Source organism: Dreissena polymorpha, chromosome 4, assembly GCF_020536995.1.
Source record: "Dreissena polymorpha isolate Duluth1 chromosome 4, UMN_Dpol_1.0, whole genome shotgun sequence".
Taxonomy (NCBI): Eukaryota; Metazoa; Mollusca; class Bivalvia; order Myida; family Dreissenidae; genus Dreissena; species Dreissena polymorpha.
Window position 1 is genome coordinate 75,828,750 of NC_068358.1, and position 25,864 is coordinate 75,854,613.

The following is a 25,864-nucleotide window of genomic DNA, read 5'->3' on the forward strand; positions in this document are numbered from 1 at the left end:
CCGAACTGACATTGATACCTTGCTTGTTGGAATGCAATGTATTTAGGTGAGGTCACGATTCCACTGCTGGAACGACGGCTTGTTCAAAGCTTTATACATTTACGTGTTTAACGGTCAATTTTGAAAACAATTTTAAATATTTTCGTCAAAGAATTTATCATGTTATTGAACAACAATACTTATATGATCTAAACTTTATGAGTGCACATAATAGGCCAACAATATCGTAGTAATAACCATATATGAACAAACGCTCTGGCGCTGACAATCTTCTAAATATAAAGGGGCACACACAAACTGTATTGGTGTCGAGAGTTGAGTGTGAAACTGTTTATCTCTCAAGCTTTATCATTAGAGATAAAATTGTTTCATGATATATACGCAGTTAACATCGTTGCTAAACGATCTGTAGAATCCCTTTTTCTAAGTATATACTTCCCAAAAATAGAATATCGATTGCATAAGATATTAATGTAAATGTAAAAACTGTTTGTAATTTGCACGCTCCTCTTCAACTACAAAGTCAATTACCAGCAGCTCATCTTTGTTCCTTGTCTCCCAGAAACGAAACATTCGCATCATGAACATCAACTGTCGCAGTGTTTGCGGAGGCAAAAGCTCAGAACTTAAGGCAGCTCTCCAAAACATCAAACCTGATATAGTCTGTGGCACAGAGTAATGGCTAAAAGTTTCGAACCAGGGAAAGCAACTGCAACAGACGCTATACAATCCAGCGCGGTATTTCCTGCCCACTATAAAGCGTACAGAAATGACAGAGGAACTCTTGGGGTGGAGTATTTGTTTTTGTCCATGGAGAGCAAATGGCCGAAGAGAAAGCGGAATTTGTCACCAATTGTGAGATTGAATGGGTCCATATTATGATGAAAGACAATGAAACAAAATCCTAGTATCATTGTACTACATGCCTCACAGGAACATGTCAGATGTAAATGACCTAAGAAAATCAATCTAGATGGCTATGAGTGACAATGAAATGCCTAGAATCATAGCTGGTGACTTCCATTGCCCTGATATTGACTGGGGTAGCCTATCGGTACGTAGGGACGCCCAGGATAGAGATGTACAGCAAGCTCTAATCGACCTATCAACCGATTTCAACCTCACTGAAGTGCACGACAAGCCCACCAGAGAAAACAGCTTCATTGACCTCATTTTCACAACCAACCCATCATTAATCAAGTCCACTGCCAACATCCCCAGGATATCTGATCAGGACATTGCAGTAGCTTACTCGGACACAAAACCTTATTATATAAAGCAAAAACCAAGACGGTGCTTCATTTTTTCTATGGCAAACTGGGACCTGAAGGTCGACGTCACATACATATCCAGACAGGTAGTACAGCTCTACAATAACAGCAACAACGTTCATCATCTTTGTAATACATTTAAATCCAAACTCTCATCAGCTATTCAGGCAAAAATACCATCTAAAATGAAATCCTCAAATAAATCGGCTCCATGGATCTCCAGAAACATAAAACGTCATCTGAAATGCAAAGGCTGACTTTTTAAAAAGGCAAGGAAATCTAACAATTGGGTAAACTATCGAAACTGCCAGAGAGAAACCAAGAGAGATATGCGCAAAGCTGACGCATATTAACACAATAATAGAAGAGGGCCTCCAAAACAATAACTCAAAACCCTTCTGGAACTACATAAAGTCTAGGTAATAGGACAACTTAAAAACAGCTCTCCTCGAAAGCATTGCCATCTCATTACAGACAGCAAGGGCAAGGCAGAAATATTAGTAAATCAATTCCTGTCTGTTTTTACCAAGGACGACATAAACCAGCAAACGCCGCAAAAATCTAGCAGGGTAAATGACAACATCCCTCCACTGCACATACTTTAGTAAGTAAGGGTGGTGTACTCAAACTGCTGAATAACATCAAAGTCCGTAAATTTACCAGCTGGTCCTGATGAACTCCCAGAGTACTGCAAGCCTGTGCAGTTGATGCAACACCATCCATTACGGCCATCTTACAGAGGTCAGTAGACACAGGCGAGCTTTTAAAGGATCGGAGAGACGCAAACATTGCCCCAGTCTTTAAAACTGGAGATCGCCACTCACCAGAGAACTACAGACCAGTATCACTCACCTGTGTGCTCTCCAAGCTTCTGGAGCATATCTGTCGCCACATACTCAACCACCTGGACAAGTAAAATGTATTAATACACCTTAATCACAGCCTCCGATCAGGTTACTCTTGTGAAACCCAACTTGTCACAGCCAATTACCTGTTTGGATACCATGACCAGAACAAACAGATTTGATATCATTATCATCGATTTCAGTAAGGCCTTCGATATCGTGCGTGCCCAATCAACGCCTACTGCTGAAGCTTGATAACTACAGCATCTGTCGTCCACTACTCAACTGGATTTCAAACTTCCTCACACAACGTGAAATGTGCGTGGTAGTTGAAGGTGAGAATACCCGTCATGTTGCTGTAGGATCTGGTGTCCCAAAAGGTACAGTGTTAGGGCATCTACTGTTTCTCTGTCATATTAATGATCTACCAGAAAGGGTAAAATCCCACATCCGCCTATTTGCAGACCACTGCCTACTGTGTAGACCCATCAACTCAGTTAAAGACAATCGAATCCTACAAGAAGATCTTTACAATCTACAAAAAAGATCCTCAGTTCAAAATCGAAATCTCCCTTTTTCTACACCATTGACAACACAATCCTAAACAACGTCCAAGAGAATCCATACTTGGGTATTACTTTCTCCAATGACTTGCAATGGAAAACCCACATTTCAAACATAACAAAACGGGAAAACCAGCATACCAAGCGCTTATTAGTTCTAAATTGGAGTATGAGAGTGGAGTGTGGGACCCATACCAGCAAGGCAACATAGACAAGCTAGAGCGAGTCCAGTGATCTGCGACACGCATTATTACTAAGGATTATAAATCCAGACAAGATGCATGCGTATCAGCCATGCTGGACAAACTAAACCTTCCCACACTACAAGAGAGGCGACACCACAGAGATTGACGTTCTTGTACAGGGTAGTGGAAGGGCACGTACCGGCTATCAATAATGGTCACTAACTATCTGCATCGATTAAGACCGACACGCACTAGTATGGCTAAGAAATTTGAAGACAACATCCACCATAATATTGTGTTAAATTCAGTGAACAATAACTCTAAGTAATTCCAGCCACTACATACTAACTGTGATAATTTTAAATTCTCGTTCTTTCCGCGAACCATCCTTAACATGAACTTAAAATACTCAGTGAAACTGAAAGTACTGTGAACTCAACGTATATTTGAGTGTTTTAAGGCCGAAATATCGGCAACCGTGGGACATTTACCTAGCTTACATGCGCACTCCCCGTTGAATAAAAGCCAATCTTTTCAATCCATTCAGATTCAGGGACGTTTTCTACTGCGAAAAAGTTTCCGGCCTACCGGCGGGAAATTAAAAAAGAGCAACAACATATATGCAGCTCACAGGTGGGTAGCGTGTGGCTATGATATTAATTAGTGAAAACATCATTTTGAATGATAAATAATCATATTATAACGAAAAATTAACTTTTCTGAAAAAAAATATTTCACTATCATATATATATATAACAAGGTATGCAACTCAAAATCACCCCAAAACGGGGTGCATCGCTTTGAACAGCCATATCTTCATCAATTTTGCAGCGATTTTCACGATCTCGGTCTTATTCAACGCAGAAATGAATTTCCTTTCTGGTAATGTATATGTCTTGCAATATTTTAACAAATGCTGGGTCAACTTTTAAGAAATAACACGATACACAACTCGCATGACCCAGTTGACAGAGAGTCAGTCTGCTTAAGCTACGCTAGGAACGATAACTGCAAGTCAGTCTGCTGCTAGCTACGCTAGGAACGATAACCACTGCCTGTTTATATTTAACCACTGGTACACTGCAGCAGACAGCCTGTATGAAAACAATAGGTTTAAGAGCTTGTGCAACGATATTGGCCAGTCTAGTGTTTATATCAACTTGAGCGACGACATTGGCCAGTTTATTATTGAAATCTGTACACATGGGCTGCTTTCAGGGAAAACGGGGCTTAATGTTGCATTTAAAGTCTGTCATGTGGGCAAAATTGTTGCTCAATAATTTAAAGAAAATAGATATAAAGTATTAGATACACATAACACAACATGTACATGAGTATAGGCTTGTTATTCTTTAGCAAGGAAACAAAATTGTATAGATGGTTGCCAGTGCAGCAACCAATTGTGAAAAAAGAGACATATTGTTGTTATCTCTATAACATAAATATGAGGATAAACATCACATCTCTATCTTTCTATATCTCTATCTATATATACTGCCAAGCGCCCTTTAGAGCATTAGAGGAAGAGGGACATAATCGAGTCCGTTTCCTGGGAAGAACCAGTACTTGGTGTATATGGATAAGATAATGAGAACGCTCAGGGAGCGAACCCACGAACTCCCGATCGCTAGGCGGACACCTCATCCACTTCACGACCGCACTCTTTATAAATTTGAATGGGTTGTGTTCATTTCAAACTTGCGATATAAAAAGCTATAACATAATTTTGAAAACTGAGTTGCGTCTAAGATTTTGCAATAGCGAACAACTTTAGTGCTTTCAGCGCTTTGATTTTTCTTGGTCTTTTACTGGAGCTTTTGTTTACATTTATCAATACAAATCATATAATGACATTCTTCTATACATGCCAAAATATGTAAAAGCCCATTTAAACATTCCTTTAGAGGTGGTATTTTGGAGCAAAGACTAAGCGCTAGTAGCCAATATTAAAAAATGCCTTTGATGGAAACTTATTGAGTTTACGACGTCTTCGTAATTCGTGTATAAAAAATAACAACAACAAGACGGTGGGGAAATCTTTAATAAAAAGGAAAACATGGTCTTTTCGACGTCTGAAACGCAAGGATGCAAAGACATTTTAAACATTTTAGATTTTTACGAACTCCTGTCACTTGTCGAAACAGTGACCAAAAAGAAAGTGAAAGTCACAAGCAAAACAGGTTCACTTTACTTATTTCGGACAGCTCAATATTCGGAGAAATCCAAAAAATGAGAGTTGTAGTTATACATTTGTATTTGATGTTAACATTTGCGTATATCTACAAATGTGCACATTTTTATTTTGTATCTTAAGTTATATTTACAAAAAATGTGTTTGAATAACTAGCAGGCGACATGTTTCTGTCACTTAAAGCAGCAAATGTTAATGTGTTGACAACATAATAAATGTTGTGATGTATTTTTAATTGTTTTATTTATTAATTGATCGAAATTTGTAATATTATATTGCTAATTAATTATTATAAATAGAAATTTGTATACATAAATCATTTCATTTAATCTCAGGGCCCTCGTTTCGCCGTTTTTGGGGCCGAAATTCTGCCCCATTCCCCTTACAATAGTATACTTTTTTTCCCTATTTCAGCTAAATATTCCCCCCTCTTTTTTACTTTTATACCTATGTTGCCAGCTGGTATCGTGCTATTAACCTTTGATTAAATGTATATTTATGTAAATTACATTAAAACATAGTAATTTTAAGTGTTAAATGGTTGGTGAAAAGATCTTCTAAAATTCCACTTTTTGCCCAAAACAACGCGAAATTCCTCCCTCTAAGGGCCCGGAATTATCTTTAAATAAAGTTCTTAACACATCACATCATGCATCAAGATTTCTGTTATCTAACCAATGTTGTTATTTATTTTTAGAAGCAATCAAGGCAGTAATTTTGTGCAGTGAAAATGCATTTCAATTGTTGAAGAGACAAAAGATAAGAAGGGACACCCTTTTGCAGTATCTCGTGAACAAAGAGGTACAAATGTTTATTGGAAACATGATGAATATTTTACATATATTAAGATGTATTTTAGAGACCATTTAATTTGAACTGTTCTTTCCAGTTTGAGGCCGTCCATAAAGTATGTCACGCTTTATTTGTTATTTGAACATTTTTCTTCCCCCCCCCCCCCTCTCCCCCTGTCACAAACTCACAAAATCTTGGCCCCCCCCCCCAAAGTATGTCACAAACTCACACGTTCAAACACAATTTTTTGAAATTAATACCTATTTAAAATTTAATCTGAAACACAATTCCCTAATAAACCGTATTAAAATTTCACCATTTATCCATTTGTTAACCTCTAATAAAAAACGAAATTATAATTTAGATTTTCTTTTAACCCTTTACTAACTGTAACATGGAATAGTCCAATACATTATTTCGTCATTTACTAATGAAATCTGCGTGGAGGTTGTGCCTATTGAATAAGCCGGCCAAGCCAAGGTGCCTATTAAAAATTCGAACAACACATTCAGGAGATACGCATTTTGTCTTATTTTGACATAAAACTACCCCCCCTCCCCAAAGTCACAAACTGTCACACTTTCTTACACCCCCTCCCCTCCCCTGGAGTGTGAAATACTTTATGGATTATGGACAGCCCCTTTTGCATTTGTATGCTCAAGGCCGGATTAAGCTGTTTTGGGGCCCAAGGCTGCACATATTTCTTCTGGTCCTCTTCTTTGATTGAAAATCAAACTCTATACTACAACTATGAAAGATAAGAAAACTTGCATTTGTACACAGTTGACAGTTACATTACATATATAGAAAACAAGTTAAACACTGTTATATTATTTTATTAACTAAACTTTACACAGATAATACATGTAACATATTCCAGCCTATAAGTATCTTCTACAACACTTCAGCTGGCCAAAGTCATCGATCAGCGTGTGAAGTCTAGTTCTCAGACGACTTGACATTCTATAAACAGTAGCCCGAATGCTGTCAACCTTTCCTGACTCATGGTGTTCCTCAGATAGTTGTTCACGCGTGATAATGTTGAAAATGACCTCTCACCTCGACAGTTATTAACTGGAATTGTTTAGTATACTGGTACAGCGATGACAATGTTTGGAAAAGTTGTCTGTAGTTGACCTAAAACACTTGCGAATTTCAAAAGTGAGACTATCAACTATGCTGTAGAAAGTGTGAATTCGAAAATTGTCGCTTGCACTTAGCTAAAAATTGGCATCTCATCTGGTGTCATACTCTTGTCACGAATTAGTTTCCTCTGTTTCTTACGCTTATTCGCAATCTTATATTCGTTGATTGCAACAAAGGCTTTGGCCTTCTCTTCATTGTCATCAAACGTGTCCCGGGTATCCAGTAAAAAGCTAATATGAGAGTTGTAAAGTTTCAAAACATTCAATAAGTCAATGTAAACTTTCTGCAGACTAAGCTTGTGACATTGTACCTTTCTAAACTGGTATGCCAAATAATGGTCATTAAGGCAGTGTCCAACTGTCTGATCAAACCATCTGCAGTCAGCCTTGTTGCCTGGTTCTGTGCAGTTTCAGTTATAAACGTAGGGTGATTCTAGCTTGAAAACAGTGACAGGGTGTTAACAATATTAGGAAGCCAGTGGTTGGCCCCGCTACTATTGGATAAACATCAGAGACCCGATAACACAAAGAAGCAATTTTATGCTACATATCTTAAGAGGTCCCTACTGGTGCATCCAGATAGCATAGTAAATCAAAACGAACTAAATGGTCCAGATTTTGTCATGACCATACGGGCAAGTCGTATAATAAACAGAGAAACTAATGGTTCTAAATGGATATACAACAAATAAAGACAAATGAAAGTATAGTAAATCAAAGCAAACTAAAAGGTAACAATTGGATATACATCAGGACACTGGTAAAATGACACAGAAATTTTCTACTGGATTCTCGATAAGAGTCGTTAGATGGCGAAATAAAGAAAGATCATAGTTGGGAAACTGGCCCGCTGTTGGGGGATCCTTAAAAATCGGGAACCCAAGGCTGCTACCTTTTCAGCCTATTGCTTAATCCGGCCCTGTGTATGCTCCCATACAGAGTTATATAGAAAACGCATCATCCATCTTTTGTTCCATATGTAAGTCTGTCCTGTTTCTTGTGCAGCATAACTCATCAAGTATTGCAGGGGTTCAAATTAAACACCATATACTGAAAGAGGGCTTTATTAAAAAAATATAAATTGATAGAGGACATTAACTTTTAGAGGAAGTGCATGGTAAGAGATGATAGAAATTGCACAGAACAATGTTCATAACTCATCAATTTTTATGAAATAATTGCCTTTTGCTTATATTTAGGTCACCTGAGCACAACATGTTGTGCTTATTTATTGGGATACTGTGATGTCCATCATCTGTCACTGACTTTTTCTTAAAATAACATTTCATGAATCACTGGGCATAGAGTTAACTTCCTTGACTTGACCTCCATGTAAATAATTCAATGGGTTCTGGTTTGTTTATTATGGTCCCTCCCAAAAAAATTGGGGGGGAGCATATAGTCGCCGCTTCGTCTGTCCGTCAGTGTGCCCGTCCGTGCACAATTTTTGTCCGGGCTATTTCTCAGCAACTAATGACTGGAATTCAATTAAACTTTATGGGAAGCTTCACTACGAAGAGGAGATGTGCATATTATCAGCGGGTTCTGGTCGGATGATTTTTCACAGAGTTATGGCCCTTTGAAATTTTCCATTAACTGTACATATAGTGCAATTCTTGTCCGGGCTATTTCTCAGCAACTAATGACCGGAATTCAATGAAACTTTATGGGAAGCTTCATTACCAAGAGGAGATGTGTGCATATTATCAGCGGGTTCTGGTCGGATGATTTTTATGCTCCCCCCAAAAAAAATTGGGGGAGCATATAGTCGCCGCTTCGTCTGTCCGTCCATGTGTCCGTCCGTGCACAATTTTTGTCCAGGCTATTTCTCAGCACCTAATGACCGGAATTCAATGAAACTTTATGGGAAGCTTCACTACCAAGAGGAGATGTGCATATTATCAGCGGGTTCTGGTCGGATGATTTTTCACAGAGTTATGGCCCTTTGAAATTTTCCATTAATTGTACATATAGTGCAATTCTTGTTCGGGCTATTTCTCCGCAACTAATGACAGTTATACAATGAAACTTTATGGGAAGCTTCACTACCAAGAGGAGATGTGCATGTTATCAGCGGGTTCTGGTCGGATGATTTTTCACAGAGTTATGGGCACTATATGTACAGTTAATGGAAAATTTAAAAGGGCCATAACTTATGGCCCTTTGAAATTTTCCATTAACTGTACATATAGTGCAATTCTTGTCCGGGCTATTTCTCCGCAACTAATGACATGAATTCGATGAAACTTTATGGGAAGCTTTACTACCAAGAGGAGATGTGCATATAATCAGCAGGTTGTGGTCGGAAGATTTTTCACAGAGTTATGGCCCTTTGAAAGTTTATATAAAAAAAATCTTGTACCCCAACTACTGTGCCCTCAAGACGTTTCCTTTTATCTGAATATATAGTGCAATATTGTGACAAAAAACCTTTGGGGAGCATCACCCGTCTCCGACGGTTTCTTGTTCACAGAGTTATTGCCCTTTGACATTTTCTATTTTCTGTACATATAGTGCAATTCTTGTTTGGGCTATTTCGCAGCAACTAATGACCGGAATTCAATGAAACTTTATGGGAAGCTTCACTACCAAGAGGAGATGTGCATATTATCAGCCGGTTCTCGTTGGATGATTTTTCACAGAGTTATGGCCCTTTGAAATTTTCCATTGTACATATAGTGCAATTCTCGTCGGAGCTATTTCTCAGCAACTTATTACGGGAATTCAATGAAACTTTATGGGAAGCTTCACTTCCAAGAGGAGATGTGCATATTATCAGCCAGTTCTAGTTGGATGATTTTTCACAGAGTTATGGCCCTTTGAAATTTTCTATAAACTGTACATCTAGTGCAATTCTTGTCCGGGCTATTTCTCCCCAACTACTGACTGGAATACAATGAAGCTTTATGGGAAGCTTAACTACCTTGAGGAGATGCGCATTTTATTAGTGGGTTCTGGTTAGATGATTTATTTGGAGAGTTATGGCCCTTTGAAATTTTTAAGTTGCTAAACTATCCATCGTATTATTTTGTCCAAAGTTATGCCCCTCAAGACGTTTCCTTTTATCTGAATATATAGTGCAATATTGTGACAAGAAAAACCTTTGGGGAGCATCACCCGTCCCCGACGGTTTCTTGTTCATTAGGTCACGGAGCCCTGTAAGGGGATTTTTTTTTCTCTGAAATTGCATGGTTTTTAGGTAAAATATTTGGTTTTGTGTTCCTGAACAAAGTGTTGTTTTTTAAGTATGCCCCTGGGGTCAAAGTTGGCTCCATCTTGACGGTAACTAACTTGTTTTTTATAGGGTTGAACACCGGTTCTTGGTAGTTTTGCAAAAATGGATGGTAATTAAAAAACTACCAGTTCAAACTGTTTCATACAAAAATAGGTTCTGTTTTTAGCACAACTATTAATATATCAAATATATATTATAGTGGAGCTATCCTACTCACCCCGGCGTCAGCGTTAGTGTTTGAATGTTAAAGTTTGCATACCACCTCAAATATTGTCTATGTTCCTGTAACATATTGCTTTCATATTTTGCATACTTCTTTACCAACATGACCCAAATCTATAAACAAGAGCAGACAACTGTAACAAGCATTTTGTAAGAATTATGGCCCTTTTTCCACTTAGAATATTTTATGCATATTATTGTTAAATCTATGGTAAATTTTGCCAACCACCTCAAATATTGTCTATGTTCCTTGACATATTGCTTTCATATTTTGCATACTTCTTTACCAACATGACCCCAATCTATAAACAAGAGCAGACAATTGAATCAAGCATTTTGTAAGAATTATGTTCCCTTTTTATACTTATAAACAAACCAGAAAATTGAAAATTTGGTAAAGTTTTGTGTGTAGGTCCACTTTACTCCTGCTGAAGTATCAAAGTTATTGCTTTCATACTTGCAACACTTACTAACCATAATAAGGGGACTGTGCATGCAAAATTATGTAACTCTGACTTGCATTTTTACAGAATTATGTCCCCTTTTATATTTAGAAAATTGAAAATTTGGCTAATTTTTGTGTTTTGATCCACTTTACTCCTAAAGTATCATAGCTATTGCTTTCATAATTGAAATATTCGCTAACTCTTATAAGGGGACTGTACAGAAAAAGTTGCATAACTCTGGTTGGCATTTTGACGGAATTATAGCCCTATTTTGACTAAGTAACTTTGAATATTTTGTTAAATTTTGTGTTGAGATTCACTTTACTTCTAAAGTATCAAGGCGATTGCTTTCAGACTTCAATACTTTCCTATTATCATGAGGGTACTGTACCTGGCAAGTTGAATTTGACCTTGACCTTTGAATTACATTGACTCTGAAGGTCAAATTATTGAATTTTGCTTAAACTTCTTTATTTATGATCAGATTTGATTCATACTTTGACAAAACAACACTTACCTGACATACCACAATGGACTCCACCCAAATCATTCCCCACGCCCCACCCCAGAATCCTTCCCCCCCCCCCCCCCCCCCCAAAAAAAAAAGAAATTTCCTTGTTTTTATTTTATTTTTGAAAGATCATCTAATAAATGACCACACCCCCACATTATACCCTCCCAACCCCCCCCCCAGGTAAAAAACATCACAAATATTTATTTATTTATTTTATTTTTGAAGGACCATCCAAGCATCCCAATGAAGATATTGCTATCAAACTTGAAATAAACTCCTATTAGTTTGTTTTACATCTTTACAAATGTTCAATAATCAATAGATTGTGGAAAATATACCTGAACTCAGAATAGTCTATAAAGTACAACTTCTTTAAAACATAAGCGATCAATATGTTTCAATAATGGTCTTCTTCCACTTAGAATATGACTATATTACATGTGTACCTTGACCTTATTGAATATGAACAATTTCCACATGATGGCTTACATTGTACTGTCAAGCACTCCAATAGTCGAGTGCGCTGTCTTCTGACAGCTCTTGTTGGTATTTATAACCATATAAAAACAAACACATAATGTTAATACCTAACACCTTACATCATCTCATCTCATCTTGGTCTGTGGTCCCATTTGGAACATATGCAGCCAACCAGCTTCCTCCAGGTGTCTCAGTTCTGGGCGAGTCTCTCCAGCTGCCCCCATGTTTGGCCCATCTGCTGAGCATCTGCATCCAGGTCACAACGCAAGGTGTTTCTAGGCCGCCTTATCTTCATTTTCCCTTGATGTTCCATGTGAGAGATTGCCTTTTCGTATTGGATGCAGTCTTGCGAAGGGTGTGGCCTAACCACCGCCAACGTCTCTGAAGGATGTCTTCTTCCACTGGCTGCAACTTTGTTGTTCTCCATAATTCTTAGTTGGAGATCTTGTCTGTCCAGCGGATCTTGAGGATTTTTATGAGGCAGGTGTTGATGAAGACCTTTATTGGTGACAGTGTCTCTGCTCCATAGAGGAGTAGTGGCTTCACGATGGTATTGAAGAGCATAATCTTGGTGGTGTGCCAGTTTCGCTGTATCCCCAGATGTTCTTTAGCTGATAGAAGGCTGCTCATTCTTTACCAATGCAGGCTCTGACATCTGCACCTGTTCCTCCCTGGTGGTCCAGAATGCTGCCGAGATAGGTGAAGCTGTCCACCTCCTCCAGCGCCTCACCTTGGACTGTGATGGAGGGCACCGTGTGTTGTCGAATGCTTTGGTCCTGAACACCTTGCTCTTCCCTCTGACTCTGTTGATGGTGAGGCCCAGTCTAGCTGAGTTGTCCGCTTCTATGTTTGTCTTTTTACTGCATCTGTTGTTGGGTGTTGGAGAGAAGAGCCAAATCATCGGCAAAGTCGAGGTCTTCCAACTGTTTCTAGAGTGTCCATTGAATTCCATTCTGCTTTTGCTCCGTAGATGTCTTCATTATCCAGTCTATGGCCAGCAGGAAAAGGAAAAGTGAGATTAAGCGACCATGTCATTCCTTCCTGATGATTCCTTCATATGACTTCCTGATGATGTTGGTGATCTTTCCTGGTACTCCATAGTGTCTCAGAAGTATCCAGAGGAACTCCCGGTCAACGATGTCGAACGCCTTTTCATAGTCAATGGAGTTGACATACAACGGCAAATTCAACTCAAGGGATTGTTCAAGAATAACGCGCAGGGTTATTTGATCCGTGAAAGATCTCGCCTTTTAAAAGCCTGCGTGTTGGTCTCGGAAATGCATCTTGCATTCGGTTCAGCAGGATGCGATTAAAAATCTTTCCGAGTAGGGACAACAATGTGATTCCTCGGTTGTTGGAGCAGGAACTAAGGTTGCCTTTCTTGGGAAGCTTGATGAGGTAACCCTCTTTCAACTCTGTTAGAATTTCTTCTTCTTCCCATATCTTGCTGAAGAGTGGGTGAGGTAGCTCCACACTGGTCTCCACGACAACCTTAAGCGTTTCTGCCGGTATGCTGTCAGGTCCTGCAGATTTGCCGTCCTTCAATTGCTTAATGGCGCTGCTGATATCTTTCTATGTGGGAGTGCAACACTTGATTGGCAGATCACTTGTAGCTGGCAGAATCTCCGGTGGGTTCGCAGGAACTGGCCAGTTGAGTAGCTCCTGGAAGTGCTCAATCCACTTCTTCTTCTGCCCCTCGTCATCTGATATTACTCCTCCATTTTTGTCCCTTACTGGCCTCTCTGGCTTGGCAAAATTTCCTGCTATTCTCTTGGTGATGAAATACAGATCTTTAGTTCTGTTCTGATAGGCTGCCTCTTCCGCCTCTGTAACAAGCGTCTCTAGGTAGTTCCGCTTGTCTGCTCTAATACTTTGCTGGACGCTCCTATTTGCTTCGGTGTACTATACTTGCGCTTTCACTTTTGCGGCTTGTGTTCTGCTTTTGTTTACACTTGCATGCTTTTCTCATCTTTCCGCATGTTTCTTAAGCGTCTCTGCTGATATTCACTCCTTGTGAGTGTAATACTTGGAGCCCAGTACTTCTTGGCATGTTGAAATCGCTGCTTTTTTCACGTTCTGCCACTTCTGCTCTATCGTCTCTTCTTCAAGCAGCTGCTCTAAGTCCTGGAACTTGTTGGAGAGTGACCTTGAACTCTTCTTGCTTCCAGCTGTCTTTCATTTATTAGTGCTCCAGCTAAGATTTGAAAAAGGGCAGGGGGGATTTTTGTCAAAAGGGCACTTTGGACACACAGTATTTTGTAAAAAGGGCACTTTCGAGCGCGCGGGCGTTTCTGGAATGCTTCCTCTTGCATGTTAATTTATATGTTATTAATAATTGTTAGAATATATTCTCATTATTATTAAACAATTCAAATATAATTTCTACATTGAGGAATAAATAAATTACAATGTATTGTAATAAGAAATTAATTAATCATATAAAATTTGTAAAAAAAAAATTAAAAAATTAAGGGGGCAGGGGGGCCATAGGAAGGGCAGGGCAGAGGTTCGGGAGGGCAGGGCAGGGCGGGGCGCCCTTCAATTTAGGCCTAGCTGGAGCACTCTTTCAGTGTGGCAGTGTTGTAGCGTTGGCTTTGCTGGGCCCCCTGTGTAACTTTTCTTCAGATTTAGTTTCAATCGGGCGACAAGGAGATGATGGTCTGAAGCAACGTCTTCTCCTCGCTTGACACCTACATCCTGAAGAGAGCGACGAAACTTCCTTGTTATATATAAGTGGTCAATCTGGTTCTCCGTTGACAGGTGTGGTGACACTGAAGTTGCCTTGTGTTTCCTTCTGTGATGGAAAACCCTTCCTCCAATGACCAGGTTACTTGTGGCATACAGGTCGGCGAATCTCTCCCTGCTGTCGTTCATCTCGCCTAACCCTTACTTCCCCATTATCTCCTCATATCCTCGGTTGTCATTGCCGATCTTGGCATCGAAGACATTCTTAAGAATGATGATGGTTCACTTTGGTTTGTCTTGTATGATGGTTGACAGTCTATTGTAAAAGTTATCCTTCTCATCATCGTTACTGTCGTTCGTCGGGGCGTAGCACTGGATTATGTCCACGTTGATCCTCTTCTTCTTTGTAAGGAAAGAGGCCGTCATGATCCGTGGTCCGTGTGCCTCACACACAATGAGCGCTCTCTGTGCCGACTTGGAAAGAATCAGGGCTTCTCCCTGGGTGTATGCTGCCTCTTCCTGCTCATGTCCTGAGAACAACAGTAACTCACCGGAAGTCATTCGCTTCTGCCCAGAGCCAGTCCATCTTGATTCACTGATTCTTCGGATGGTGAGGTTGAACATCCTCGGCCTGATGGCTTTCAGTTGACACTGGCTCTCACCGATCGGCTTCATAAGTCCTCCAGCTTGATGTCCACCTTCTCCCAGGTCCGTGTTGTCTGTTGTTATTCTGGTTGGTGTTTCTGTAGCAATAAAGTTTCAACAGGGTATGGTAGCAAGCCCTACGCCCAAACCTCCTCCTTTTTAAGCGGGGGCTTGCGGCCGTCCTTGGTGGAGTTAACACCTAAGATAGTGATCTATGTAAATATGTGTGTGCCTTCAGCTTTAGTTTTGTATTATTAATAATTTTTTAAAGGCCTTTATAAAGTGCTCAAAGTCATTAATCAGCAAGTTATTTTTACCCAAGAAATGTAATTAAATTGATTTTTCTACATAAAAATTATATTTAACAGACAATATACACTCTTGTGGTATACGAAAAAATAATATTTCTCTTGATAACCATACATACTTTGGAAGTTTTTGAATCATTGTTAAAGGGAGATTATATGATTTTTTATATGTTTGAAATTGAAATAAATTGATAAAATATGTTACAATAACACAAAATAGGCAAGAACAAGACATGTGTTTGCCAGAAACACAATGCCCTCTTCTGCGCCGCTTGAATTAAAAAAAAATAATTTTTTATTATATCTCATTAAAAAAATCTTACTTCCCTTGTGAAAATGATCTGTACCTGCCAAATGATATAAAATGGAAATTATCTCTCTTAAAAGCTTGTTACTTCCCTTGGATTTTGTTTTTTGACCTTTGACCTTGAAGGATGACCTTGACCTTTCACCACTCAAAATGTGCAGCTCCGTGAGATACACATGCATGCCAAATATCAAGTTGCTATCTTCAATATTGCAAAAGTTATGGCCAATGTTAAAGTTTTTAGACGGACGCACAGACAGACAAACGGACTTCATCTAACATCTAACCCAACTTGTTACCCCTAGGGCGAGACCTGTTTTGACCTCTAACCCAACTGGTTACCCATGGGGCAAGACCCGTTTTGACCTCTTGTGATATTAAGTATTAGCTAGTGGACCTGTTCAGATAATGTCCCCAGGTTCAAAAGCATTCATGACTCTAGGTTTCTTGTGTGACTTATTTCAGGCTAAGAGTGATGGGTGATATGCCTTTTAAGTGATTTAAACACCGATGCTTTCTTTAGGCAGTTACCTCAGTTTCAATCTTTGATTATATTTTATGTTGTGCTGTATATATTGTTCTGTATTGTATGGGTGTTTGGTCACTTGTCTGAAATAACAGACTATTTGAAGTCAGCAATAATTTATCTGTTTATGTTTGTGGACTTTCATTATTCATATACAAGCAATCAAGTTATTAACCTGTTATGATGGTATTTTATTAATGTTAGTTGGTTACTTTACATAGGTATGCATTACACGTATATAACTTAAGACTTTAAGCATACAAATGTTATTATTGGATGTCCCAAATGACAAATATAATTCTTTATATCCAGGTGGCAGTTGCACCAACCACTGACAAATCTCGCTTAATCCAAGTTATTTTACAGCAATGGGGCTCAAATATTAATGAACAAGATGTAAGTACATCGTTTGATAAAAAGGATAAAAAGATATAATTTAGTCCCTCTGTATTTATACATGTATGTTGCTGCTATTAGAGCAGAAGAAACAAATATTGTTATTAAATCTCATGATTGATTATTTTTATTGATATTGTATGTATCGGGTATATCAACTTCAATGGTCAGTATTTTGATGTCACTTGGCAATTTTGGTTGCTAACCTGTACCTGGCAACATTCTGATTTATCGTGCCTCACAGGATTGCTCTTTTATCTATTTTTTCCTTAGACAAAAAGTTATGTCATTTAGAACAACTGTTTAATTAAGACACCCATCTGACGAGGTTAAAAAATAAGAATTAAGTAAAGAATTAAGACAAGTTAAATGTGAACAAATATGGAACTTAAATCCCAAATATGAAAATGCTCACCTCGATTCAGTGGTGAATTTATATCCAACACTTGCCAATTAAGGTTACACCAAATTATTGTTTGGTTGTCACAGTATCAATTAGAGTTCAATGCAATATGTGCATTACATATTATATAAACACATGTCCCCTAATATAACCACATGGTCATGTAAAAAATAAGCTTTTAAAGTGAAGGGACCTCTCATGATATAAGGGGGATAGTTTACATGCTAGCACTATGTATTGAGAATAGGTCAGTAATTTTACTTGAACTGTTTATTATTTTATTGACACATTGAGTGGCTGATCAAAACATTTTGAGTCAATTAAGGGTTGCTGGCAGACCATCCATGTACATTACAGGATATGCACATCAGGTGCATCATGTTCCTAATAGTATCCTTTAATTGTTAATTTTTCTTTTCAAACCCTTTTTGCAGATTAAAATGAAAGATGAGGAGGATACCTCATCAAGTATCCCAGCAAGTTCTGCATCTAGTAACTCCTCACAAACAAGTGCATCAACCACTTATCAAAATGATAGACATGGCAGCTTTGAAAACAGGAAAGAGCAGGAAGAACATAAACAAAAGTTGCCAGAACTTCGAGATCAGTCACTTGAAAAGGGTGTGCATGTTAAGACAGAAATCAAACAAAAAACGGATGGTCATTTATCTAAAGGCCAAGAAAACATATTGGTCCAAACATTTTGTGATACCGAGAATGGTGCAAAGAAGAACGGAACGCCAGTTGATGGGCATCTTGATGAGCAATGCCTTACAACTCCTATCAGTGTCATACAAAGTCATTGTGACAGTTCATTGAACAAACCAGAGCTTCAACTTCTAGGAGAAACCTTCTCTAAATGGTTTTATGAGAATGTGAATTCCTTTAATCCAGCTTTTGAACAAAAACCTGCAGACTTTGGACCCCACCATTTCTGGAGTGATGCATTCTTGTTACTTATTTCACATACAACTGGGATCAGTGAAGAACGATTTGAAGGGGCTATATTGACTGCCCAAAGGTTTGTGGCTTTTACAAAAGATGAATTGCTGTTGTTTAATCCAAATATCAGCCCTGAAGGAGTGTTAGTGAAATCAGATCCTTATGGAATGGTCATGATATTGGTGTGTGGAACGATTCACAGAGACCATTCCTGTCTGGGAATATTTCAGCAATTGTTTGCACTAATCAAAGATCCTAGGTTTGAGAACAACTGGAAAATAAAGCAGACTAAATTAAATGTGAAGACCTCTTCAGTAGCATCTATGCCTAAGTTGGATGCCAACCCAGAAAAGCAAATGGAGCTGGTACCGAAATGACTTTCTTAATTCTCATTCTTATCTTATCCAGTAGTATGAGCTCCATTATAGCTGAGGAGATATGCCACACACATTGAAATGAAAGTAAATTTAACTATCGATAAGAAACATATTTTATCTATGCCAATTATAATACATCTGGTGGTTACAACGTAGAAATCCGTCTTTTGTGCGCTTTAAAACTTAAAAATAATCGGGTTTGTTGAAATGGACGTATACGTATAGAAATCCTACTTTCGGTTTTAAAACCGTACCGTTTGAAAAATTATAAATTACTTGCTAACTAGGCTATAGATTTAATTTTATCTATGCCAATAAGAATATATCTGGTGGTTACAAGGTAGAAATCCGTCTTTTTGCGCGTTAAAACTTAAAAATAGTCACGTTTGTCGAAATAGACGTATACATATAGAAATCCTTCTTTCGGTTTTAAAATTTAAAAAAATATAATAAATTACTTGCTTACTAGGCTATTGATTTAATGGCAATTTTGCACACTTTCAAATTGCATCTATATGTATTTTATTTCAAAGTGTGTGGCTGTAACAAATTACTGAAATCCTCAAGTACTGGTTCTTTGGATTGTGGATAAGGTGAATATCGACAAATTGTAAGCTAGTTTTTGTACTGGTAATATGTGTATTGATAACAACATGCCATCAACTTTACATTTTTGTTGATCTAGGGTTTGATAAGTATTGAGTTTTTAACACAAAACGGATCAGATTGCTGATTGCTGTCCATCAGTTTACCTTTATTGTTAAGTATTTTATGTAAATATACGGATCATGTAAGTGAAACCAGCAGACGGTAAACATGTGATGAGTAGAAAAAACTTGTGACAATTGTGTAGAGATTGTTATAATACCGGTATTTATGAAATTAATGTTGAGATTGTTATATCTGCTTGTTACTTCTTGTTGAAAATTAAACACAAACAAGGGAAAACATTTTGTTTTTGGATGGGTGAAAATCCCTTGATGTATGGTTCCAAAGTCTTGCCTGTGACAAACTGCCAGATAAAGATGGACAATTGTAGAAAGTTATAACAGAAGCAATTGATGCATAGTGAAGTAATGGCTAGATTATGACTTATTAATACAAATTTTGATCTTTGCCCTCAATGTGGGACATTGCCCCTAGGGTTATGGATCTTGCGTGTGACAGATTTCCAGAGGATTTAAAACCTATTTGTATGGTAGAATAATAACAATATAAGGCATATTTAATCAATATGTGTAACAGTTGACCCAATTGCGTGATCTTGACCCTAGAAACCCCTGAGTCTTACCTGTGATCCACAGCCAGATAAAGGAGGACAAATGAAGAAAGTTATTACGAAATCCCTTGATGCACAGTGAAGTAATGGCTCAATTATTAATAATTTATCATGTGTGATAGTCAACCTCAGTGTGTTACATTGACCTTGCCTCAAGGGTTTAGGGTATTGCATGTGACTCAGCCTCAGATGATTGACAACAACTAGAAAATGGACAAAAAAATCGGACAAAAAAATGTGACCTCTAGAGTGTAAACAATGCAAATTTGAAGACTAAAGACGGACACAGGGCGATCTCAAAAGCTCACTATGAGCAAATTGTGCTCAGGTTAACTTAGCTAAAAACAAATACAGCAAACACCAAAATGAGTAAGGCTGGTATAATTGCTTTGGCGTGGTCAAAGAAAATTGTTCGGGGCTTAAACCAATTTAATTTAGCCTCAAACTTGACAGTTTGCATGAACAGTAATAAGACTATGCCTATATGTTTGATTGTGTGTAGCTTCTTCTTAAATATACAGTCTCCAACAATACAAGTTTTCATTTAGTTAATTGAAATTGTCACTGGTGTATTTCTCAAAATAAAATAATTCCCAATTTTTAAGGTATCTATGTATTGATTTCTTTCAATGTATAGCTGATATGACTGTATCTGGGTATGTCTCTGAAAATCATATTTTGCGATGTCTGCAAGATTGGTCCATAAATGTGGCCAAGAGTGTTCACATGCCAAATATGAACCACTCACAACAAAAAAAGATGATGGTAAAACGCAATCAAAAAAGCTCACCATGAGCATAAGACGTATCCCATGTATAGTTGTATACTCATAGAAATAAATATGTTGATAATACTCAAACAAAACACATTATCTAGAATAAGATGTCAAAACAGTAACAATGCTATAAGTATGTTTTTGTAAACATATTTATTTTCAATTATCATCCACGTACAGCTTTATATATTTCCATTTATATATACACACTATTCCAGTAAAACACGAATTGTAAATATTACAGAGTGTGAACAATAAATATATATGCGTACAGACAAATATATACAAATATAAACCAAGTTTCAGACACCTATGAACACAACACGGTATGTAACAGAATTCCAGATGCATATTTTTAGGATTATCAGTGTCTCTAAACACATATTTTTGCTACTCTGTACCAGAAACTGATTCCTAATTACTACATGTACTTTATTATATACATCAAATGAGGAGATACGTATTAATACTGTTTTGCATAATTATCTTCCAAACAAAAATAAAAAAAGTCGCTCACCTGAGATACAACTGACCATTTCTTTGCAGCCCAAGATATTATTAGAACAAATGTTATAACCAAGTTTCATGAAGACTGTACAATAGCTGACTTTTACAAGATTAACAAGGTTTCTATAGCCATAAAAGGAAATATGCCCCGCCCCCTGGCGGCCATACTTTTCAACAGACCTGAACCATTTTAAAACTTATCTAGGATGTCATAAAATCAAATTCTATGCCCAAGTTTTATGAAGATTGGACAATAAATGTGGCTTCAAGAGTGTTAACAATGTTTTACTAAAGCCGTATAAGGAATAATGCCTTGCCCCTGGCGGCAATTTTTTTCAACCATTCAGACTGTGGTTCAAAGACGGTACACAGGTTTCAGACAGACACACATTCCTCCACAAATCAACCACTAGTTGAACTTGGTTTGTTTTAAGAGAGCCATTGCCTGACACAAGGCCAACCAGTTATTTAGCCAAAACTTGAATGGCGGAATGAAAAGGCAGTATTCAGGTCCTATAGATTCCTAATGCTTCTCAGCCTTTGCCTCAATCATAGCAGATGCAGCAATCGAATTTAGAAATAAGTTCATTTTCCTATATTATATCAAACCTGTTGCCAAATTTGAACATGTTATGTTTTACCATTGAATTACTGTATAAATTGTTAAAATGCAAGTCTAGTTATATATCATACTTCGAGATTAAATATATAACAGCGAAAGTACAAAAGCTCTTGGTCATGTTCATTATTAAAACTTGATCCATCTATACAATAAAACATAGAGAAAAGAAACAACACTTATATTGCGTTTTGATTTTTTTTTCAAATAATCAAATGAAATCATAAGATCATTTGCCATAAAATGCTAAATTTTTATATGTTTTAATTAACTATAGTGTATATACGTGTTCTACACATTTGTCTCATTATTTTACGTTAAACGTGTCAAATCGGTTGGTTCCGGTAGCCTATTCTTTCCTCGGTCACGATTTAGAGATTGCTGTACCAGTTTCTGTTTTGGTGCCAGGAGATATCCCCTGAAGATCGATATACCTAAAAAGCGGAAAAGACCTTGGTATACACTATCAGTATTGTAATGATGGGATAAATTCTGTAAAAACCGTCTGCTTATTACATTAAATATAATTAACTGTAGACAATAATGTGAAACCCTTTACACTTGAAGTATGAAAGAAAATTAAAAGCAGTGTTATTGAAATAGATAAGAATATACGTAATTGTATTTTATCAAAATTATTTGAATATCGTTTTTTACTTCAAATTCAAGATCGTCATTATTTATTTCTTATAACTAATTAACTAATTCAAATAGTAGAAATAATAATACTTGCTTGATGGGATAAAATAATTGTAATCGACTATTTCCATGTTTACAGTATCTGCAGCAGACATTAACAGAAATATTTATAACAAATATTTAAATGGAAAATAATGAGACAAAAATGTGCTATCTTCAACTTATTCTCCTTTTTCTCACTTTTTTAAACGTCTCTTACTTTCAAAGGATAAAACAATATAAAAACAATGTGGACAGCAACGACAACATGCAGACAAATGGTTTAAACTGCTTAAAATTTAGATCACACAATAAATGGTAGCAAATTGAAATAAATTGCTACCATAAGTGTGTGATTTAAATGTGTAGCAACCCAAATTTTGAATATTGATTATTAATTTTAAATTTAAAATAAATATTTCCAAATTGTAAAATATAAATTTCAAAATGATCATGAAGAAATGAAAGTCAAATCAATACTAACTTGTTTAATGACTGGGACTGGGCAGGATGTGGAAATAGTCAGGTGTGGATCCCTGAGACATTCTTGTGAAAAAAGTCTTGCTAAATTACATGGGAGGAATGTGTCATCCTTTGGAATGTGTCATCCTTGTTTATTTGAAAGAATGTGTCAATCAACATCTTAGCTCATTTTTAACTGATCATTAAACAGAAACAGAAACACAACACAATTACTAATTAATTTATTTTATTTCAAATCATCATTTTTTTTCATAATAAATTATTATGGTATACATCAAAAACAATGTTTAGTTTTGTAAAACATGTAATGAAAGTTTAAATATGTTTTTAACAGAAACAGAAACACAACATATTTACTAATTAATTAATTTTATTTCAAATCATCAATTTTTACTCATAATATTATGGTATACATCAAACACAAATTTATTTTTTTAAACATTTATTAAATATTATTAAAATGAATAAAAAAAAACTATGAATGTGTTACAATTGTTACAATAATATAATTTCAGAAGTTATATCTGTGCAAAGACATATTTTTGTATTAAATAATATTTTTTTGTATTAAATAATAATTTAAATGAAGAATAAATCAACCAACAATGTTCCAGATCAATCATAAATGTGATAATTTAATTAAATTGTGTCTTTTATCACTGGACATCAAACATTTCAATCAGTCTGAAGTACTTATAAACAGATTAAGGAAGTGTAAAAAACAACATCTTTTGATCATTTCATAAATATTCAAGAATTATTAACAATCAATTTTTATTTAATTAGATTAACTTATAAACTAAAACAGAACTTAAAATAATATGTCGCTATAATACTATTTCTTTCACAGTCTTATAGATTTACAAAAAAAAATAACTACTCACTGAGTATGCAATAACACCACCAACATGTATTGGTAAAACTAAATTGCTCCTTCTTTTACCATTCTTCAATCACATACTTCATTTTCTCTTTCCTAAATATACCGTATATATGTAAATCTTAATTTAGTTTAACGGTTCATTTTAAATTCATGCAACGACATCTTTTTAAACGACACAGGAACACTTAACTAAAAGACGAATTCTCGGTTATTGTAGGAATATGTACGAAATATCTTCGTCACAATCGGCTCGGGGCGCTTATTTGTCTTTGCTGCATTTTATAAAATTCGTCTTCAATGTAAAATTTTTCTTTCCTATTTTGTGTTATTGTAACATATTTTATCAATATATTACATTATATACACAGTCCAGAGTGCAAAATGTACTGGAACATTTTAGTGATTCTCAGGAGTGATATATTTTGCACTCTGACCATATCCAAGGAAACGTACAACTATGCATGCTAAAACAACAACAACAACAAAATGAACGTCTTTGTGAATTTATTAGCATTGCATGTGTTAAAAACACGAAACATTGGTATATGTCTGATTTACAAACAGGTAAATTAAAATATGACTGGTTCCATCTCGATTGAAACAAAATAAAACAAGATTTTTTTATTTAGTTATATTCTCCTTGTCCATTTCAGCGAATCAATGGATGTCCCGAACTTCAAGACAAGTCTGCAATCTATACTGGATCAGGGACTCAGGACGAGATGCTCGACTACATTGACAAGCACGTGCAGTCGGCAGTGTTAGAGGATGTGAAGTGCAGTGACATTGTAGGCATTATTGTTCATGAAACTACAGACATAACAATTCATAAGAAACTAAATGTGTACTACAAGTGTTTTAAAGCAGGGACATGTGAGCCTGTCATTCATTTAATAGACTGTGTGTCAATTGTTGATGGTAAAGCTGATACTATTGTGAGTGAAATTGTGAAACTGTGCAAAAACATAGGACTTGACATGGGAAAGGTCATTTCAATGGCAAGTGATGGGGCAGCAGTTATGACAGGGAAGAAGAATGGCGTTGGTGTCAAGCTAAGGCAACAATGGAATTTCCCGGTTGGTTCAGATTCATTGTGTTGCTCACCGTCTCGCCCTGTGTGCTGGACAGGCCTGTCGAGATGTGGATTCATTCGCCGAGGAGTACAGCATGACAGTTAAGAATGTGTACAGGTTCTTCCATAATTCTGCTGTACGCTACAACCAGCTGCGAGAAATGGAAACTGTCATGAATGGTGAACAAGACACTCGTCATGTGACATTAAAAGAACCAGCAAGCTTTCGATGGTTATCTTTGCAGAATGCTGTGAGAGCCATCATGGCTGTCTACCCAGCTCAAGTGACAACCCTTGAAAGCCAGGCAGCATCTGGGATAGCTGAGGCAAAAGGCATTCTACAGAAAGTACGACAGTTATCATTCCTTCTGAGGACTGCCTTCCTTCTAGATGTGTTTGAGGTAGTGAACACACTGTGTCGTGCTTTCCAGAAGGATGAACTTGACATTGAAATAGTGAATGTGTCAGTTGAAAGCACTGTTGACACTCTAATAAACATGAAGGAAAGCAATGGAGCACAACTGGAAAAGATCTACAACGCAATAGTGGATAGTAGATGTAAGGATGTAAGGATACTGAGCAAAACAGAATGGGCTTCCAGACAGCTTCCACTTCATACCTTGAAACACTGATACAAAACATCAAAGACCGGTTTGAAGAGGAGTCGATGGACAAACTGCAGCTGGCAAACAAAGTCATGAACCCTAAATATCTGCCTACTGTCCCAGCTGAGGTATGCAAATATGGTAAGAATGAAGTCGAGGAGATTTGCAAGTGGCTGGGTGCTGAAGGTGAGACTGATGGGCTGATTGACAGCAACAGGATGGTAAAAGATAACCTTCAATTCAAGATGGTTCTGAAACACATGAAAGGGCGTACGTTGAAAGTGGTGTGCCAAGAAATAATTTCATCATTTCAAGACATGTTTCCTGACTATGTTGTCTTGGCCAAGTACATCTTGACAGCACCTGTAACAAGTGTGGCATGTGAACGTTGCTTCTCCATCCAAAACCGCCTCAAAACCTAGGCAAGGTCTAGGCTTGAACACAGCAAATTAACCAAGCTGATAAGGATTGTGGAAGAAGGACCA

General features: G+C 37.1%; 1 protein-coding gene across 2 annotated transcripts; it reads left to right on the forward strand.

Annotated features, from left to right (window-relative positions):
- The first annotated feature begins 4,702 nt into the window (after positions 1 to 4,702).
- LOC127876877 (uncharacterized protein C3orf38 homolog) lies at positions 4,703 to 19,426 on the forward strand. Of its 2 annotated transcripts, XM_052422377.1 has the most exons (4): positions 4,706 to 5,044; positions 5,753 to 5,856; positions 16,673 to 16,756; positions 17,594 to 19,426. In XM_052422377.1, the coding sequence occupies exons 1-4, from the start codon at positions 4,921 to 4,923 to the stop codon at positions 18,476 to 18,478; spliced, it is 1,197 nt and encodes a 398-aa protein (XP_052278337.1). In that variant the 5' UTR covers positions 4,706 to 4,920; the 3' UTR covers positions 18,479 to 19,426. The 2 variants fall into 2 exon arrangements, with proteins under 2 accessions (XP_052278338.1, XP_052278337.1); XM_052422378.1 differs by lacking the exon at positions 16,673 to 16,756 and having other exon boundaries at positions 4,703 to 5,044.
- Positions 19,427 to 25,864: the final 6,438 nt, after the last annotated feature.

Coding starts and splice junctions, on each gene's coding strand:
- LOC127876877 (XM_052422377.1), top strand. CDS start 4,921: ATGGTCTTTTCGACGTCTGAAACGCAAGGATGCAAAGACATTTTAAAC. Junction 5,857..16,672: donor AGTATCTCGTGAACAAAGAG/GTACAAATGTTT, acceptor CTTTATATCCAG/GTGGCAGTTGCACCAACCAC. Junction 16,757..17,593: donor CAAATATTAATGAACAAGAT/GTAAGTACATCG, acceptor CCCTTTTTGCAG/ATTAAAATGAAAGATGAGGA.